Raw genomic sequence first — 19457 nt, 5'->3', positions numbered from 1 at the left:
TCTCTACTTTGTTCGGTTCACAACACCGAACCACACCGAGAAAACATTTTTGGCGCGGTGCATGGTTCTCGGGGTGAACTGAGCCGAACCACACCGTGCCCACCCCTACTTCTCACCATTAGGGGGAGAAAAGGTTGTTCCTAAAGAACAACGTGAATTGTCGTGGAATGTATCCACCATGTCTCATCTTGATCCTTGTACAACTCAGTGTGAAAATGAGGTACAAAGGATAATACATCTTTAGAGGATTGCTAATCAAATGCCAAAAGCATTTACTGATATAGCAAAAATGACAAAATCACATATACCGGCCGCAAATGCACTTGCAAGAATTAATGTTCCAATTGGAAAAACTAATGTGGCAGTAAATGAATCTTCTGTTGCACGCCTAAAGCGTGGCAGACCTTTAGGTTCAAAGGATTCAGCCCCTCGTAAGAGGAAATTAAAAGTGCATTCAAATCCGAGAGAGAATGCTCCATAAGAGGTTCTTGAAAGAGAAACAACCAATGAACCAACACTTCATGATTTCTAAAATTCTGAAAGGGAAAATATCCTTGAAGAAACACAAGCCCATGAAGAGGCACATGTACTTAACAATAAAGAAATCTCAGTAAATTATGCATGCACTAATGAATTGTGGGATCACAATGAGATTATTATTGATGATATATTCTCATTTGCAGTAACTAGTGATATTATAAAAACTGATGATAATATTGAACCAAGATCTATTAATGAATGCAGACAAAGGCAAGATTGGCCTTTATGGATGGATGCAATCCAGGCAGAATTAAGTTCTTTGGAAAAACGTGGTGTATTTGGACCTGTAGTTCAAACACCAGAAAATGTTAACCCTGTAGGTTACAAATGGTTTTTTACAAGAAAGAGAAATGAGAAAATGAGATTGCAAGATATAAAGCCCGTCTCGTTGCACAAGGTTTCTCACAAAGGCCTGAAATTGATTATGAGGAAACATACTCTCCTGTTATGGACTCAATTACATTTCGATATTTAATTGTCTCGCAGTTTCAGAAAAGCTTGATATGAGACTTATGGATGTTGTTACAACATATTTATATGGAGAGTTAGATGCCAATATATATATGAAAGTCCCAGAAGGATTTAAGTTGCCTGAAGCAAAACCCCGAAATATGTACTCAATCAAATTGAGACGATCATTGTATGAGTTAAAACAATCTGGGTGAATGTGGTATAATCGTCTTAGTGAATATTTAACAAAAAATGGTTATATTAATAATCCTATATGCCCTTGTGTTTTTATAAAGAAATCAAGTTTTGGATTTGCAATAGCGGCAGTATATGTCGATGACATGAATTTAATTGGAACTCCTGAAGAGACTGTAAAAATTGCCGATTATTTGAAAAATGAATTTCAAATGAAGGATATGGGGAAAACAAAATATTGTCTCAGCCTGTAGATCGAGCATTGTGCAAACGAAATTCTTTTCCATCAGTCAGCCTATATCGAAAAGGTTTTAAAACGTTTTAGTATGGATAAAGTCCATCCGTTAAGCACTTCAATGGTTGTCCAATCTCTTGACAATAAAAGGATCCGTTTCAACCTAAAAAGGATAATGAAAAGATCCTTGGCCTAGAAGTGCCATATCTTAGTGCAATAAGTGCTTTATTATACTTAGCACAATGTATTAGACCAGATATATCATTCTCAGTGAATTTGTTAGCCAGATATAGCTTTGCTCCAACACATAGGCATTGGAATGGTGTCAAACATATCTTACGTTACCTTCGTGGAACAACAAATATGGGTCTATTTTATTCAAGTGAATCTTCCAATGGCTTAAGTCTTGTTGGATATGCAAATTCTGGATATCTCTCTGATTTGCACAAGGGCTGCTCCCAAACCGAATATGTTTTTACTTGTAGAAATACAGCAATCTCATGAAGGTCTACAAAGCAAACATTGGTTGTTACTTCCTCTAACCATTCAGAAATACTTGCTCTCCATGAAGCTAGCCAAGAATGTGTTTGATTAAGATCAGTAATTTGTCATATCCGAAGCACATATGATCTACCTCCAACAAACACTCCAACTGTTATGTATGAAGACAATGCTGCTTGTATTGCTCAAATATAGGAAGGATATATCAAGGGTGACATGACCAAACATATATCACCAAAATTCTTTTATACACATGAACTTCAAAAAGGTCAGCAAATTAAAGTCAAGTAAATTCGATCCAATGATAATCTAGCGGACCTTTTCACCAAATCTCTACACATAATGTTGTACTCTTTTTCCTTCACTTTGGTTTTTTCCCACTGGGTTTTCTAAGCAAGGTTTTAATGAGGCAACTATCATTGTATGATGGACATCCAAGGGGGAGTGTTATAAATCATAAGGATTAATGTGTGGATGACCACCATTATCATATCATCATTATTGTGTAACCGATGCCTTAATGACATTCTTGTAGCCTATGTACTAATGGTGGTAATTAGTGATTTATAACCTACAAATTTATGGGTGGTTAATGATTTGTATTAACCATCCTATCATTGTACGTAAGCCTATAAATAGGCACCTATACCAAAGATGGAATACACAAGCTTTTTGAGAAACACTCTTAGTTTATAACATTTCTAAGTTTTTTGGATTGATTTTTCATATTTGTTGATAAATATGATGTTTTTATATGAATTAATTGGAGTTTTTTGCAGGTAAATGAGGTTTATGGGTATTCATGTCAGAGAGGTTCATTCGGTACTGGTATGCTGAATACGATGACAGTATTCAGTAGCCAACCACCAAATTAGTTTAGTATTTTCAAAACACTCCCACTGAATTAATGAATCCAAACATGAATACTTCATATGTCCATTCGATGGATGTCAATCGAGTGAGAGTATGTTGTTTGATGACTGCCTGTCGAATGACTCATTCGATTGACACCCATCTAAATTTGTTATTGTGTTCGGTATTGGTCCACCTAACAGAACAGAAACCAAAAATTTTCCAGAGCGTCATTTGCACGAAAAATTGTCATAAAGTCACTTTTGGTTCCTGTACTTTGGGGTAAGTCACACTTTGGTCCAGTCATTTCAATTTGCACATTTGTAGGACCGTGTTTCCATTAGTGTCGCAATCAGGTCCAATTCGTCAAAATCGAGACAAAAAATGCCGGCGTGGCATTACTTGATTGGCTCTAAAGTAGACGATTTTGACAGATTGGACCTGATTGCGACATTAATGGAAACATGATCCTTAAAAACTTCAAATTGAAATTATAGGACCAAAGTGCAACTCATCCATAGTACAAGGACCAAAAACAGCTTTTGGCCCGAAAAATTTATAGTGACGATGAGCAATCTAAGCAAAACTTAAGAATGTGCGAAAAATCACAAAATAAAAATACTTGATTAATAAATATTATAAATCTTCTATGGTCTCGAAAAGAGTTTAGCCAATATATATTCTTTTCCAACGACATTAGTTTTATCGACACAATTCTTTTGTTTTTGTTTGTTGTTGTTGGGTTGTTGCCCCCTTTGGGCTTCTGCCTGGGTTATTTCTGTGAAGGCTAGAACAATGATGTGTTCATAGTAGAATCTATTTTTTGGACGAATAAGAGCAAAAGTTCAATTTTTATAAGGCATTTCAATTTAAGTGAATCAAAAGTTTAATTCAAGTGAGCTTTATCCTTCTCTGGTATCTCAATTTATTGGCTTTATTCGCCTATAATGATTTTTGAATCTACATCTAGTTTTAGTTAGAAAAATATTCCCATGAATAGTCTATCAAGAAAAAAAAATCATGAATATATAGTTTTCATGGTGGTAAGATTACTCTAACTATATTGATGAGAATGATGATCGATCAACAGATGTGATGATGAACTATGATAGATATGATAAATCAAACATATAGAATAAAAAAAAGAGAATCATTGAATTTTATATGGATAAGATGGTCTTTCACTAAATATAATATTAATATGATTTGACAAATATATACTAATGTATGCAAAATAAGGGAAAAGATTTTGGGCCCTAATAGGGCACAAGATCTATGTGCCCTAATCTGATGTGGCAAAAATATTTTGCACACATTATTTGCTACATTAGATCAATATGATTATTGTTAAAAAACTATCTTACTCGACTCAAATTTAATTAGTAGCTAAAATTTCTATTTAATTAATTAATATAAATATGTATTGTATTTTCTCTATGATTTAAAGACATCATCTTCAAAGACCTAGATCATCACCAATACTTTTTCTTCTTCTTTTCTCTTCCATTAGTTCTGAATCATCCAACTTAATCTAACAATTAGAGAATTAGAGAAACCTTCAACTAGTTTATTGAATGATTTTATTGGGAAACAATTTTTTCTTCATGACTCAATCTTGTTGACGTCTCCAAAGAATTTGACGTCTACAATTTCATCTGCTTCTTCCTTCTTATAAGCATCAAGAACAATGAATGGGTAGACTCCAATCCATGAAGACATAACAGGTGGCCGGCTCTATTACTCCATTTTTTTTTTTCTTTTGAATGGGAAAGTAAAAGAAAATTGGATCATTAGGTGATTTAGTAGAAGAGATTGACTTAAAAACCTTCAATTTTATAGACCAATCGAATCCCACATCTATTTTCTCCTGGGTTGATTCTCCAGTAACAATTTACTTTTAGTGTCTTTCATCAAAACATCACCTCCGTTTGATTTCAATCTAATGACTGCAATCTACTCAGCTATACTTCATTAAACTAAATTAGCAGTATCCCATGCTTTTCAGCTATACTTCATTAATTGTTTTTCTATTAGAAGGAAGAAGCAGATGAATTGATCATTTGTACAAATGTGATACTTTTCAGCTGATGAATTGTTTTTCTATACTGCAAAACATTGATAGTTGTAACTTATGAATGATGTAGCCATGAGCCATAAGCCAAAAGCCTCCGTCTGAAGAAGATGAAGAATTAAAAAAGTATTTCTTAAAAAAAAAAAAGTTTATTTATGGCCATTGGATCTAGTTTAATGAAGTTGGACAACTGAGATTAGAAGTAGAAGATAGAATATCCAATTCCATTTAGGTTTTAAAATTTTTTAAAAGAGGTTAAAAGAGTCTTTAGAGAAGCTTATGTGGCTATGACATATAATTAGGACACGATTAGGGCACAAATTATTAGAACACTCTCCGCAAAATAATTTTGTCATAGATTATGGCACCTATATAGATCTTGTGTCTTTAATAGGGCACAAAATCTTTTCCCTTCTATTTATTAGGCTAACTGAGGAGTTTAGAAGTTCAATTAGGCCAAAAGTATATTTATCAGATTATTATTTTGGCTAGGATTATTATAGGCTTTTTGGATTTTATGTATTTATTTATTGAATATGAAAAGTGGATAAAATTCCAACAACCCAATCCCTCAACATGGTCGGCACTCCCTAGGATTATGGGAGTTGATTTTAATACTCCTATTATAAATATGAGAGTTATCCTCATCGATGAGAAATATTAAGATCCTAGGTAAGTATTAGTCCTGAGACATAAGATAGAGAGTATGTTTTGAGAGTTTTTCTGAGAGTTCAAGAGAGAAAAGAACCCACCTCATTGCCGCCGGCCACGTAGGGATAGCAAGGGAAGATTGTCGAATATTGCCTCTTGATAGCACATTTCAACCCCTCCGTTATAATCTTGTTTAGGTCGACTTCTTTGTGGACATTTCTTTGAGACACGACATTTGTGGTGCATGAACCATTGAACTAGATGACCATGAAGAATAGCTCAATCAAATAACATAAGTGTGAGAATGTGAAGTGTTGTCCCACATTGGAATATTATATAGGGCTATTTACAAAAAAGTCAGTAAAACGTACATTTTATAATTACAAATAGATCAATGAACATTTCCTAAATTCCAAAATAGTCACCATTGACTAAAATGAATTAAATGAAATTATGCATTATACAAAAGAAGACATAACAAATACTAGAAATTACAGTCACTGCTATTACCATGGAAATTTCAAAAAATTACAAAAAGGTCAAAATTAACCATAAGCTAACACGTGTAAAAATTAAAGGTAATAAACTAACTAAATTATTAAAATAAAAACAATAAGCTGGGGCAAAAGGGTAAAACAAACTAAAAAAAAAACTAATAATGAGCTGGGGCCCGTAGGGCTATTAATCAAAACGTAATTTCTGAAATTATATGATTGACTAAAATGGGATAGAAACTTTGGTATTGACCTTTTTGTAATTTTGAATTTTTTTATTGGCTTATTTGTAATTATAACCTTACAGTGGCTTATAAGGGTTTGAGCTACTTCTCTTATTGCCAATTGGTTTTGGAATGAATGCCTTGATTCCTTCATGCAATCAGAGTAGGTTCACCCACGTGTGTTAGGTTGAATGACCACACATACTCCACATCACCCAATTTAAGTATGAGTTGTTCACGTGTTTGGCTTTAGTGACGCCACACTTGCGGAGGCGTGTGTCCTACATTGAAAAATTATAACATTGTATTGTACCATATAAGGGTCTTGGTCTACTTCTCATATTGTCAATTGGTTTTAAGATGGATGCTTAGATATTTTCATGGTATCAGAGTAGGTTCACCTACGTATGTTAGGTCGAGTGGCCACACGTAACGGTGGAATCACGGTTGGTAATTGAACCGAAACACCGATGCCGACTACCGACTACTGAAACACAAGTGCCAACAAAAAAGACCTGCCGCGTGCCGAACCGATTGAGGTCTGTAACTGATTTTTCGGGATTGGTAGGGACCAGTCAGTGGTATTGGAGGGGTCGATCAGGGTTTTTGGTGTTCTACGGGGGGTGTTTTCCATGCAGTTTCCGACCTCGATCGTGGCGGTTCGGAACAGTTCACCAACTGAAACCGAAAAGACAACAACAAAATCGAACCAATCGGTTCAGATCGGCTTGGTAGGCAGTTTTGTTTTTGGTATTTCAGTATAAAATGCCAGCCTTAGCCACACTTGCTCCACATCACTCAATATAAGTATGAGTTGTTTACGTGTTTGGCTTAAAGTGACGCTACACGTGCGGGGGCGTGTGAGAATGTGAAGTGTTATCTCACATTGGAATATTATAATCTTGCATAGTGGTTTATACGGGTTTAGGTTACGCCTTCTATTATCAATTGGTTTTGAGATGAATGCCTGAATTTCTTCAATAAGAATGTATTGATTTAGTTCATTTTATTAAATTCCATATATTTCTATTAACATGGATTTGATCGCCACCTCTGACGCCTCTACCTCATATCGATTGAAAAGCACAAGCTTAATAGTTTACTAAAAATTTAATGAGCCAACAAACAAATCTTAAAAATGACGAAAATAACAAATCTACTTAGTCCAATCCTCATTCGCTCATCATGAAACTATTGCAGCTCAGATATCCAATAGTGGTCGAGGTCGAAGGGGTCTCGTTGTCAGATAGAACCTCAATGATCACCATGTCCCTCTACATGAAAATTTGTGTAGGTGTAAGCATCACCAAACCACCAGATCCTTTACTCGGCTCACCTGACCCAAACGCCGCGTGACCATACAAGTTTTATAGAACTTGTTAAAAAAGATAAGAATCAACCAAATCCAAGGAAATTGACAACCTTTGTGGCTAACAAGAACCAACAGACTTTAAAGTGATAAAGAAACCAAAAGTAAGCAAATGCCTATTTATTAGTAGCCCAAGTCAGTAAAAAACTGAAGAATTTGCTACAAGACCAAAGAAACCATATTTAAAGAATTTGGACCCATCTACCAATAATTGCTACCTAGGAAATATATTATACTTTCAAAATTAGAATCAGGGATTTCATTTGTTATCTTCAACTATTGTTCCATCTGCCCGGCAGGATAGGAGGAGGTGGACACTGTAGAAATTCTCCACTTAATGGCTGCCGCTTCTAGCTCTGGCGCTCTTGGGCAGCGAACCTCCTGCCAAGAGGCCAAGGTTGCTTGGTAACTCTCAGCCACTTGTTAGAAGGAAGACCTTCAAAGGTAAGGGTGTTATGTTAGCTTGGATTATTGCTCATGGGAAAGTTAATACTTGTGATATGGTTCAAAGGAAGACCTTCGTTTTGTCTTTCTCCACATTGTTGTGTGATGTGCAAGAAGGAAGCCGAGAGTGCTGATCATTTGTTTTTGCATTGTCCAGTTGCAACGTCCTTTTGGTCGCGACTCTCTAAGGAGACTGATCTGAAGTGGGAAATCCAAGCCTCTAGTGCTGTTCCAAGAGGTATCATTGTTTTGGAGGGAAGAAGAGGGGTGTGTTATTGGGGACCATTGAAATTATGTGGGAAAGAGTCCGAATCTGGCCTTTCCTATGGGTTTCGGTTTCTTCGGAGCTTAGAGACTTTTCTTTTGCTATCATTATGCTGGATTGGAAGGCTGTAGTGTCTAGATTCTTGATGGTATGTTCTGCTGCTGTTTTGTTTAATTGCTGTTTACAAGTTTTTAGCTTCTGCGATAGTGGGTAGCTTATCCACTGTGATGTACATTTATTTTCTATTAATAGAAGTATGTTCTTTAAGAAAAAAAAAATCAAAATCAAAATTACTGTCTCTGCTTCTTGAGGTAAGAACTGCGTGGATATCCAAGCTTCAAAACTGTACCTTGTATATATTTTGGTCAGTAAGATAAAGAGAGTACTTCCCCTGAGAATCTTTGTTTAGTCTTGTTTTATTAATTATTATAAACAAGATGTCAATGCCTACATTTTCTAAATAGGTTTGCATTGTTGGCCTAGTTGGTACCTACGTTTCTCCTCTAGAAAGGATGTTCTAAATTTCAGATCCTCTTTCCCTTAAGTGTTGTAACTAATTAACAAGACTTCCGAATTAATTAGGTTTGAGCAAACAACATATCCTGGAATTAATGTTGATGTAGTTTTTAAGTATTATATTAAGGTAATATACATTAATGATAAAATTTGTTGGTTTACCAATATCCCAAAAGCTTAGGCTATTTGGATGTGCACCGACAATTATCGTATATTCTAACACTCCCCCTCACATGTTGGCCTCTCTCCACCACTAGAACCCAACATGTGCAGTTCAACTTATATTTAGAGGTTGCAACTGCAGTGGTTTGAACTCAGTATCTTCTGGTTTGATGCCATAATAAAGTTTGTTGGTTTATCACTATTCCCAATAGCTTAAACTATTAAGATGTGTGGGCCAACAATTAAATTACATTCTAACGATCCCCAATACCTGCAATCTCGGAGTAGCGTTTATCAGTTCATTCTTTTGGTCCATACAATTTTGCTTATGTTTTAGGCCTAAATATCATTGTAGAGGAATCAACCAGTGTGGTTAAAATTTTGCTTAGATGCTTTTATAGTATCTGGTTCACAAACGGTAACATAAGTGTGGCTTATTTTATGAGTACATGCAATGGGCAGCCTTGTACCTACTAATATCCTGATCTTGTCAACCTATTTATTCTTTGCCAAATTTTGATGCAGCTTCATGACTAAGTGATAATGTATCCTCCTGATCATGCTGCAAAAGCTTGCAGGTTATTTTGACAACTTTATTGGAGGTTTATGTCAGAGGAGGGTTGTTTGAAAAATCAAGAGAATTATTAGCTGAACTTGAAGCTTTGGACTATGCTAAAGATGAGGTACACTAAGATCTTTACCTCTGAATTGTTAGTTTAAAAATCCAAGATTTACCTTTCTTGTCATTGGTATGATTTTCTCTTTGTAAAGAGTGCTTCAGCGCCAAATAGGGCAGCTTATGAAATCACAAAAGTATGTAATCTTCACGAGATCATCTAATAAGTTATATAAGAAACTGACAAGAAGAAATTTAGGCCGAAAAAAGTTTTGATGTTTAAATGCTATGAATATTCTCTTTTTTAGAACCATTTGTAAGGGTTTGATTCCTGTTCCCTTTAAAACCTTTGTTTGCTTGCTTGCACAGATGGTATTAACTTTGGTCTCATTGCCTATAACTTTATTCCCTTCAGTCATTTACAAAAATAACTTTTAAAATGCTATTGTGGTATTCTTTGCAATGATCTTTCTGTGCCTTATCTCAATAAAATTTGTCTCCTTTTCAAAAAATCTCTCTGTATCTTACCTTTCAAACATCTTGTGCTTTCTTAATTAGTGACACTACCAAGTAATCTTTGTTTGGTTTACACTAATGCAACGCTTGCTTGTCAAATATTGGACCACCATAATTTGACAATGCAGCTCTTGTGTATTAACTTCTGGGAACTTCCTTTATTTAATTTTTGGCTCTGTAAGATTTGCTCCTATGGCTTTTGTATGTGTGTTTTTTCTTGGAAAGTTGATACAAAGTTTTATGCTTCAGTTACTGCATTTTCTTAGTTGTCTCTCTTAAATTATTATTTTTTTGTTATGTTCTTGTTTAGCTCATCGAATTAAGTCTATTTGTAGTTGACATATACTATTTATTGATGGATGCCCTTGCTAAGGTTGGGTGTATACATGATGCTAAATTGGTTTTTGATGAAATGAAGTAGAAATCCATCCGATCAGGTATGTTTTGTTATAAACAAATCCTCAAAGAAAGCTTTCCTGTTATTTTGAATATGCATATTATTACTTGTGACACACACTAAAAGACTTAGGCCAAACTGAATTATGCATTTTTGTGTCTTCAATAGTATTTATAGGTTATGAACATCTCTCTGTTGATGCCATTTATTGTTCTTCCTTTATTCCCCTTATAAATTTCCGCTCACAATTTGAAGAGTAAATCTTTGTATTTAAATAAGGTCTTCATCAATTATATCAGCAAAATACTTGCTCTGACATAGGAACAAAAAACTTGTGCATGAATCCCTATTCTGTAAAAATAAGTGATGTCTGCAAGCAGTATACATATTTTTGGAGCTTTGAGAGATACTTCCTTTGAATTTGTCTTTTTTGAAGAATTTTGCTTCCTATGCAGAAATCTAATTTTCTGTGTTTAGTCCTGAAAATTTATGATTTTTTCCCACTTGCAGATGACTATTCGATCATACAGTATCATGATTTCAGCTTTCTGCCGAGGTGGGCTTCTGGAAGATGCAAAGCAGTTGGCTAAGGATTTTGAAGGAAATCATGACAGATACGACTTGGTTATGTTGAATACAATGATCTGTGCATATTGCAGAGCAGGTGAAATGGATAGTGTAATAGAAATGCTGAGAAAAATGGATGAATTAAAAATCACTCCTGATTATATAATACCTTTCATATCTTCATAAAATATTTCTGCAAGGAGAAGCTATACTTGCTTGCTTGCGTATCAGACCATGGAGGAAATGCACAACAAAGCCTACCAACCAGATGAGGTATTATGTTCTTACAGGATGCATCATCCTGAGTATACTTGTTGAACACTGCCATTTTCCTTTCATTCTCTTCAAAAGAAAAAAAAAAAAAAAAGTAAACAAAGAACTGGCTTCCAAATTTGAACATTAATATGACTGTAGGGATTCTTTTCAAGCTGTCCTTTGTCAATTTACTTGCCTATATGTTGTATTAGTGAAGGGAAAAATATGGTGTGTATTGTTGTTTATGCTGTTAGGAAACATAGAAAGCTCCCTGAGAGAGGTACAGTTAGGCAGCTATCTTAGTTGATAAAGTCAGAATTTCCTAAGGACTTGGGATTGAATCCCACCTGAACATAAATGGGGATTTTTAATGGGATGGGTGAACGCTACCCTTGTATTGTTTATTGCATAGGCGCACTGGGCCTCTAATAGACAGAAGAAAAAGAAGTAAAAAAACAAAGGGAATGCTGGCTGTTGGAACTTTTACATTACAAAAGCTGCAGCGCTTTTGGGCTTAATTGTTAGTTGCTCTCTTACTTGAATAATGAATGGTACAAGTCACTTGCATAAATGTTTGCCAACAAAGATTAAAATTTGACTTACCGATGATTTTCTGATCTATTTAATGACAGAATCTCTTTCTTAAGTTAAAGTAAATGTTGGCTTCAATATTAGGTTTTTGGGCAGGAATATGTGACGCCATGGACTGAATAGATTATATTTTCTTAATATTTGTTTATGCCTATAATTTTATTAGTTTGTAAAAGTTTGGCCGTTGAATACAGTTCTTTAAACAGGATCCCTGAGTCTTTGGGTTGGGGATGAGTGATATGATTAATACCTTTTTAGCTCTATTTCTTGCCTTTGAGATTATACTTTAGTTTTATTTTTCAGATTAATCCTAAAATATTTAAGTTGCAATTTAACACTGCTGTATTGCAGGAACTTTGTTCCTCCTTAATGTTTCTTGTGGGTAAGATAAGAGCATATTCAGAAGCATACTCTGTTTACAATATGCTGAGATATAGCAAGCGGACAATGTGCCTTCCAGCTATCTATTTTCATTTCGGTGATGATCCATATTTTCACTTGTGCATTGAGCCACAAATGCATTAAAATCATTCCAATGTTAGATGTTGAAAATGTGTGACAGCATTTTCATTCCAATGCACTATGCAGGACCAACTGAGGTACAGTGTGGCATGCCAAAACACGAATGAAGAGGGATCCTGCTGGTATGGGACACCCAACAAAGAAGAGGGATTTATATGGCCCTGATGATCATGGAAAAAAGGTGTTAAGCATGGCTCCTGACCTCGAGAAGCTTAATATTTTGCCATTCTTGGTAGGTGATACACTGCTTTTGGTTAATTGCTGGAGTTCTCATGATTGTGCTTATTTCTTAAATTAATATCTATTATCTGCAGTTTGATACATTTTTTACATTGTTCTATTACCTTTAAGTTTATAATTTCATATGCATTGAAACCGCATTGATGTTTTTTGGTTAACTTGGAAATTACATTGTTTTTATGAGTACTCGAACATGAAGCTTGGGAGAGGAAAGGTAGCACCCTTATATTCCCATTTAAGGAAAAAAACTACCATAGATCACAAAGCTAATAAGGTTGCAAAATTAAACTGTAAATACTAAACAACAAAGCTAGGTGCTCAGTCGGATTCAACTTCCTGCAGTTTAATCTTCCCATATCATTTAGCAACTGAATTGTTGTGTAAAGATACCCACCTCTCTATTAATAACTCACAAAACAAGTTTCTCGCTTATTCATTCTCCAACTCTCCCTCCTCTTCTTCTCTTCTGTTTTTTGCAAATAAGATCAGATTCGTAACTCTGTTAATTTTTTTTGACCATTTGATAATGTGGAAGCGACCCAGCAATCAAGGATCTTACATGAAATGACTAAAATACCCATACCTGAGAAGGTTCTGCATATTCTACTAGCGGGACGGCTTCTTAAAGATGCTTATGTAGTAGTCAAGGTTAGCTATATTGTTTTAAAGATTTTCGTAGCTTACAACTATTTATCTTAACTATTCCTTTTTTGTTTTTGTTTTTCTGGTCAGGACAATGCAGGGTTTATTTCTAAGCATCCATCGTTGATTCCAATCTTGATTTCCATTGTCAACCAAACATTGAAATCAATTCCACTCCATGCTTGGTTACATGGCCACCCCCATCCCTTTCCATTTCATTCTAGCAACCAAACATCACCTAACCGCAATATAGGGTTGGGCATATACCTCACAGTCATTTGCATGTGGTCCCTAGGGCACCTTCATAACTACTCACACATGTATATGCGCACACTCATGCGTGCTTACAAAGTGAAGCTAATAAACAGATATTGAAAAAGTAACATGATATGAAATCTCAATTTAAGTTACCACCCAGCTTGTAGGATCCCCAAATGCCAATTGTTCATGGTTTTCTTATATTCCACTTGATTAAATGAACTTGTGTTCACACTCCAGGTCATCATACATAATTATTCATATCTGTTCCCTTCTTGGAACCCAGAAAATTCGAGTGAACATATTGATTTGTGAGGGGGTTGTCTTGGAGCTATTTATTCATGTTTGTTCATTTTTTGGGTTCTATATCTTATCTTTCCAGTCTTTATGGTGGATTATATGCAATGGAAGCTTTTTATCTACCTCTTCTTTGATTTATTTGTTTATTGCTGGGGGATATACAAGAGAGACACCTTGTAGAAACTAGTGGAGAAAATCTTAATAAGCAATGAAATCCTGAATGGATGTAAAATCCTCAATAGAAGCTTGTCATCTATCTCTAGCTTTGACTTTCAGAAATCATAGCTCAGCATCCTTCCTGCATTCTACAGGGATTATGTGAGATGGCCATATCACGCTATATTTCACACCCTGAGAAGAAGGAATTGCTTCTTCAAATGCTACAGTGGATGCTGAGACGGGGTTAGTGATTCATCAACGAGAAATCTAATTCTAAAAAATTTAACTTATTTGGTCGCCAACACATTGCGCAGATACTGTCAAAGCAGCATATGATCTCAAAACAAAATCTTCTAAGAAGGATAACTGAGTGAAAACTGTGGAATTTCAGGTACCTTCCATCGTGGCCTTACTATATGCGAGAAGTGCAATTTAATACTGAAGGATGACAGTGCTAGTACGTATAACATGTCTTTCACATTTATGAGTCAGTTGTTTGTTGTATCGGAATGCTTCCATCTTTGACTGGTTTTAACTGATCCCAATATGTAGTGCAATAATTGAATTATGCTAATTGTATAACCTTGAGTGCATGTAATCAGATTTTGGAATTCTGTTCTAATTCTTTTGCTATGTAAATTGACCTACTTTTTCGTGGTGACAGTTAGTGAATCTTTGACTACTGAATGGGCTACATAGTGAGTATCATAAACTCAGGTGGTGCATGAATATGTTTTTCTCTTTTCTTTTTCTTCACTTAACTTCTTTTTCTGACGCAATAGGCATTTGCATGGCTAAGATTTGTCGCATGATTGCTCTAGATTCTAGCATCAGTCATGCAGCTGTAATGTATTTAGAGTACTTAATGTAATAAATGAATCAACGTACCTTCTGACAAAAAAAAAAAAAAAAGAATCAACATACCTAGAAACCATGTCTGTTGGTTCTGATGGCAGTCTTAGCGATAATTTTGGTCACGATTTTGCTTTCACAGGCTCCTCTCTCCCAAATTTTTTGAAGAAAAAGTTGGGTGCTAAGGACTTTACCATTTAACTTAAAGCAGGCTGTCCCCTTTTAAGAATAGAAATGTTGTTGCCAAACTCGATCAAGGAGTTTGTGTCATTATAAATTGGAATAGGCTAATTTTATGAGAAATGTACAAGTGATAGGTTTGCTTTAGAAATAAGGGGAACTTAGTTTTTTTGCTGTTAGTTCAAAAAATACATTGGTTAACCCCAATATGACATGATTAATTAATGGGTTGGGTTAGTGTCGAGTAATTTGACACAATTAATTAAATAGGTTAGGCTAGAGTTGACTTGTCTATAGCACGAACACAAAATGACAGGACACAAACACGATCCACTAACACGAATTGTCACATGCACCTACTTATTGTCTAGCTAATGTTTCTTTTAGAACGTTATGTATAAATATCTACATTGATTTATTATTATTCATTGAATGAAAGTATTAATTCTTGAAAATCATCATTCTCTCTAGACACAAAGTGTTCTTCTTCTGTAAAATCTTATTGCTTATTTAAAAGGGAAAATAAATAAATAATAAAGGTTTCAATTCTGATCAATGGTTACTACAACACATTAGATATCATTAGGTTACATTTGTGAACTCTTCAATAGGGTACAAATGGATTCTGTCTGACCACGCATTTCTTTCTGTTGGATCAATATCCGAAATGCATTTCCAAATTGCACTGTTACACTTGAAGCCACTTCCAAAGGCAATTTGCCACACATGGTTTCCTTTCTTCATCTTTCCTTTTGCCTCCAAATAGCAGAGCTCATACCAAACTGAAGAAGATGAAGTATTTCCAAATCTATATAATGTCATCCTGGAAGCTTCCCCATCTTCCTTGTTCAGTCCGAGACTCTCTTCTATGCCATCAATCACTGCTCTTCCACCAGCATGTATACAGAAATGCTGAAGAGCCTTGTTGAAATTTGGTACATAGATTCCCTCCTGGCTTGGTAAAGTCCAAAGTTTCCTGCGAATCACTGACCATCCAAATCGGAGCTGCTCCGAATATGGTAGCACAAGTGGGCCTAACTTTGAGATGTTAATTTTAAGGGCTTTTGCTGCTACATGTACAAGATCCCGTGATAGTGAGACCCCAACAATCCCAGCTTCGTCGGGTTTCTGGAAAACAGATTGGTATGCTTGATCATCCGAACCAATGTGCGTTCGGACAAGATGCCAGAGCTTATACTTAGCTCTTCGCTTGTCTTGCTTCCTATTGGATAGTAGAATAGCAGCTCCCCCCATCCGAAACAAAATGTTGGGAAGAAGCATGGATTTTTTTGTACCCTTGTACCCACTGGGAGTTACAGCTTCCATGCTGAGAACTAAAGCCAAGGAATTCTTGTGAACTTTTAGAAGATCTTTAGCCAAACTTATTGACAAGATTCCAGCACCGCAACCCATTCCACTGAGGTTGATGCTCTTTATGTTGCTTCGGAATCCAAACTTGTTTATGACTGTAGATGTAATGGAAGGTGTAGGGCAGAAAAGGCTACAATTTGACACAAGAATGTCGATGCTTTTAGGATTTATTTTGTGCTTGGAAAGCAGGTCTTTGACAACAGTGAAGAGAACAATTTCAATTTCTTTTCTAGCACCGACTGAAGAAAGACAAGGCGGCAGCTCATGTAGTGAAATAGGCATGCAAGTCTCTTCTCCAATGCCTGATCTTTCCAATACCTTTGCTTGGAAACTGACACATTCTGTGTCATAAAATCCAGATCTTTCGAGGTGTTCAATGAAGCTCGATTTTGAAACCCGCAAGGTATCAGGAGGCAGATAGCAGGTGAAATCGATAAGGTATGTACTCTTGGATCTGAAAAGCAAATAGAGAACTGCAATGATCAAAACAGTTGCAGCTAAGAAATGGGTGAGGGAGATTGGAAATTCTGAAATGATAGATGAAAAGGATCTTCTAACCAATGTAGTCTCCATAATGACTTGTTGGACGGGGTTAACTAGGAGCTTGTTCTGATATTTTTGCTTATATATATCTTAGCAGGCAATGAGGAAGTTAGTAAATTATTTTTCTGATGTTCAATCAAACAATTCCAGAGTTCTCTCTCTCTCTCTCTCTCTCTCTCTCTCTCTCTCTCTCTCTCTCTCTCTCATACACACACACGCAATATGAGGAAAGAAACGGTCAGAACATGAAAACCCAACCTCAACAACCTTTTATCTATTACGTTTGCATATTTTCTTACTTTTTATGAGTTAAAGAGTATGGTTTTGCACTCATAGCTATCCAAGGCTGAGATTTTAGGTATGAAAGAGCACGACTACAAAGATTCATCCAAATTACTATGACATGATTTTTTCTTTTCACAGCTAAAAGTTACTAGGGTTTTTTTTCCTAGTTTTAAGTACGGTAGACTCTTTTTTTTCTTCTATAAGTCCTTCTTGTACTTCATAAACATTACACAAAATATACATGTACTCAAATACATGCTTTTTTCAAATCGGAGGATTGGGATTTATAAATAAAGACACCAAAACAACAATCTCTTTGGAGAAGATGAGCAGGTACATGCTTACTCGCACAGACATACCACAAACACATACGTGGTATATGATGCAAACATTAACCTATAGATAATATCAATGGAATGTTCATAACTGTCAAATTTTACATAATCTGCCCAAATCAATTATTAATAGAGGCATCAATTGTTACCTTAAGTAATGTTAATATTTTATTTTTCTATATTTGAGTCCATTTTGTACCTCATTTATTTATAATAAATAAGAAATTACGTTATCATGTATCATATTGGTAACTACAAATTTGAGAAATAATTGGTGCCTTTAGTATTATTGATGTTTTTTATTTGAAAGTCCCATATTTTTGATATGTTGTATATATGGTTGTTAAAAAGACTAGGGCGTCATTCCATACCAACTATCAATCCCTTATGTAGACCATATCTTGATTAATTGTTCCTTTGCTCAAGTTATTTGACTCCATGCTTATAGGCTTATAGCAAATGCATTACGTACACCTCCAAATCAATCAGTTCGTTAATATCGATAATTATTAATTGGTCAGGCTTCAACATTTTTTGTCCTTCGGCTGTCCACATTGAGACCCATTTACTTAGTTGTGGCCTCATTAGAAGTTCGGAAAAAACATACATATTCCCATGTTGTAGTGACGCATCTCTTGAAGAGAGAGATAGAGACAAGAGATGAGAAAAAAAGAGAGAGAGAGTGAGAATAAAGAGAGAGCCAATGAGAGAGGGTGGCCGGGGATACTATGTAATATCACATGGGGTGATATATAAGTTTTTCTCTTAGAGGTTTTTGTTTGGTAAGAAAAAAAGAACTACAATTTTCATAAAGAAAAATTGGGTTTTTAGCAGTGTAGTAAAATGGGCATGCATGGTTTCTTTTTACTTTTGAGTGTAAATATTTCGTTTTCTATTATTGTAGTAGCAGTTTCTTTTATTGGGAATTAAATAGATGGTTGCATTCCATGGGTAAAGGCAACCTCTAGTTTGTTTAATCATGAAGTTTTCATGTGCAGACGAATATTATGAAGCCTCTTAAACTTGAGAACCTCCAACTTGCATGAAACAAAGCAAGCAAGCACTAGTACCCCGGAATAAACTGCCCTCAAGACAGGGTCCACTAAATTGAGGAAGCATCATAATGCCTCTTGACATTAATTTGCTCTATTAAACACTCCAAGCCAATGTTCAAGCACTCGCCTACAAGAGGGCCAATTAAAAATGAGTACTTATATTTCTACCTCTTTGTCCTATTTTTCGGGCCACCTACCTTAATTTTATACCCATCATTAAAATTTAACAAAATATAAAAACATTTTTCCCACCTCTCATTATTCTTATTCCTTTGATATCAACTCAAACACTCACTAGTCTTCCCAAAACAAAATAAATCCATAATTGGGTCATCTAGGTCTGTTGTTCTAATGAAGCTAGGGAGGTCCCTCAATCGGATACCCTTCATGCCTGGTATCCAATCTATTACAGTATCCAAATACCCTTTTATCAAATACCTAGCATCTGCAAATCCAAAGAAATAATTAGTAAAAAGTCAGTGGTTTCCAATATTCCAAATGATCACTCAGAAATTTGATGTCAATTCCTCATTTTGATTTATAATCATCCCCAACGGCCACTTTTGAAAAGTTTATCATAATGTGAGCCACTTAATCCGTATATATAGATTCCCATATAATACCTGTGCCTTTTCTTTTATGTGAGATACGGGAATCTTTTAATGGCCGTTCGTTTGGTTATTTGTGTGTGGCTCAGATTTAACTGAGCCAAAAAGAAGGATTTTAGGACTTCAATTAGGATTAGAGGACCAACATTTTAGTTGAGGACTCGGAGCAAAATAGGATAGGAGGAAGAAAAACAAG

At 35.4% G+C, this 19457-nt stretch overlaps 1 protein-coding gene and 1 pseudogene across 11 annotated transcripts; one reads left to right on the top strand and one right to left on the bottom strand.

Annotated features, from left to right (window-relative positions):
- The first annotated feature begins 7698 nt into the window (after positions 1–7698).
- On the top strand, positions 7699–14708 carry LOC147279946 (pentatricopeptide repeat-containing protein At3g13150-like). 11 transcript variants are annotated; one of them, XM_086252614.1, is made up of 11 exons: positions 7699–8026; positions 8184–8439; positions 9548–9652; positions 10523–10538; positions 11009–11162; positions 11272–11338; positions 12263–12389; positions 12500–12665; positions 13209–13321; positions 14185–14275; positions 14424–14708. In XM_086252614.1, exons 2-5 carry the CDS (start codon positions 8320–8322, stop codon positions 11086–11088), a joined length of 321 nt encoding a protein of 106 aa, XP_086108740.1. In that variant the 5' UTR covers positions 7699–8026; positions 8184–8319; the 3' UTR covers positions 11089–11162; positions 11272–11338; positions 12263–12389; positions 12500–12665; positions 13209–13321; positions 14185–14275; positions 14424–14708. The 11 variants fall into 11 exon arrangements, 6 of the variants coding, with proteins under 6 accessions (XP_086108740.1, XP_086108738.1, XP_086108739.1 ...); XR_015123630.1 differs by having other exon boundaries at positions 9495–9652; positions 10437–10538; positions 11009–11338; XM_086252612.1 differs by lacking the exon at positions 10523–10538.
- Positions 14709–15496: 788 nt separating this feature from the next.
- On the bottom strand, positions 15497–17113 carry LOC147279945 (3-ketoacyl-CoA synthase 7 pseudogene; annotated as a pseudogene).
- Between the last annotated feature and the right edge of the window lie 2344 nt (positions 17114–19457).

This window comes from Dryas octopetala, chromosome 7, assembly GCF_963921425.1.
Source record: "Dryas octopetala chromosome 7, drDryOcto1.1, whole genome shotgun sequence".
NCBI lineage: Eukaryota > Viridiplantae > Streptophyta > Magnoliopsida > Rosales > Rosaceae > Dryas > Dryas octopetala.
This window is presented reverse-complemented; position numbering and strand designations above follow the sequence as displayed.

Coding starts and splice junctions, on each gene's coding strand:
- LOC147279946 (XM_086252610.1), top strand. CDS start 8,320: ATGTGGGAAAGAGTCCGAATCTGGCCTTTCCTATGGGTTTCGGTTTCT. Junction 8,440..9,547: donor TAGTGTCTAGATTCTTGATG/GTATGTTCTGCT, acceptor AAAAGCTTGCAG/GTTATTTTGACAACTTTATT. Junction 9,653..11,008: donor TGGACTATGCTAAAGATGAG/GTACACTAAGAT, acceptor TCCCACTTGCAG/ATGACTATTCGATCATACAG.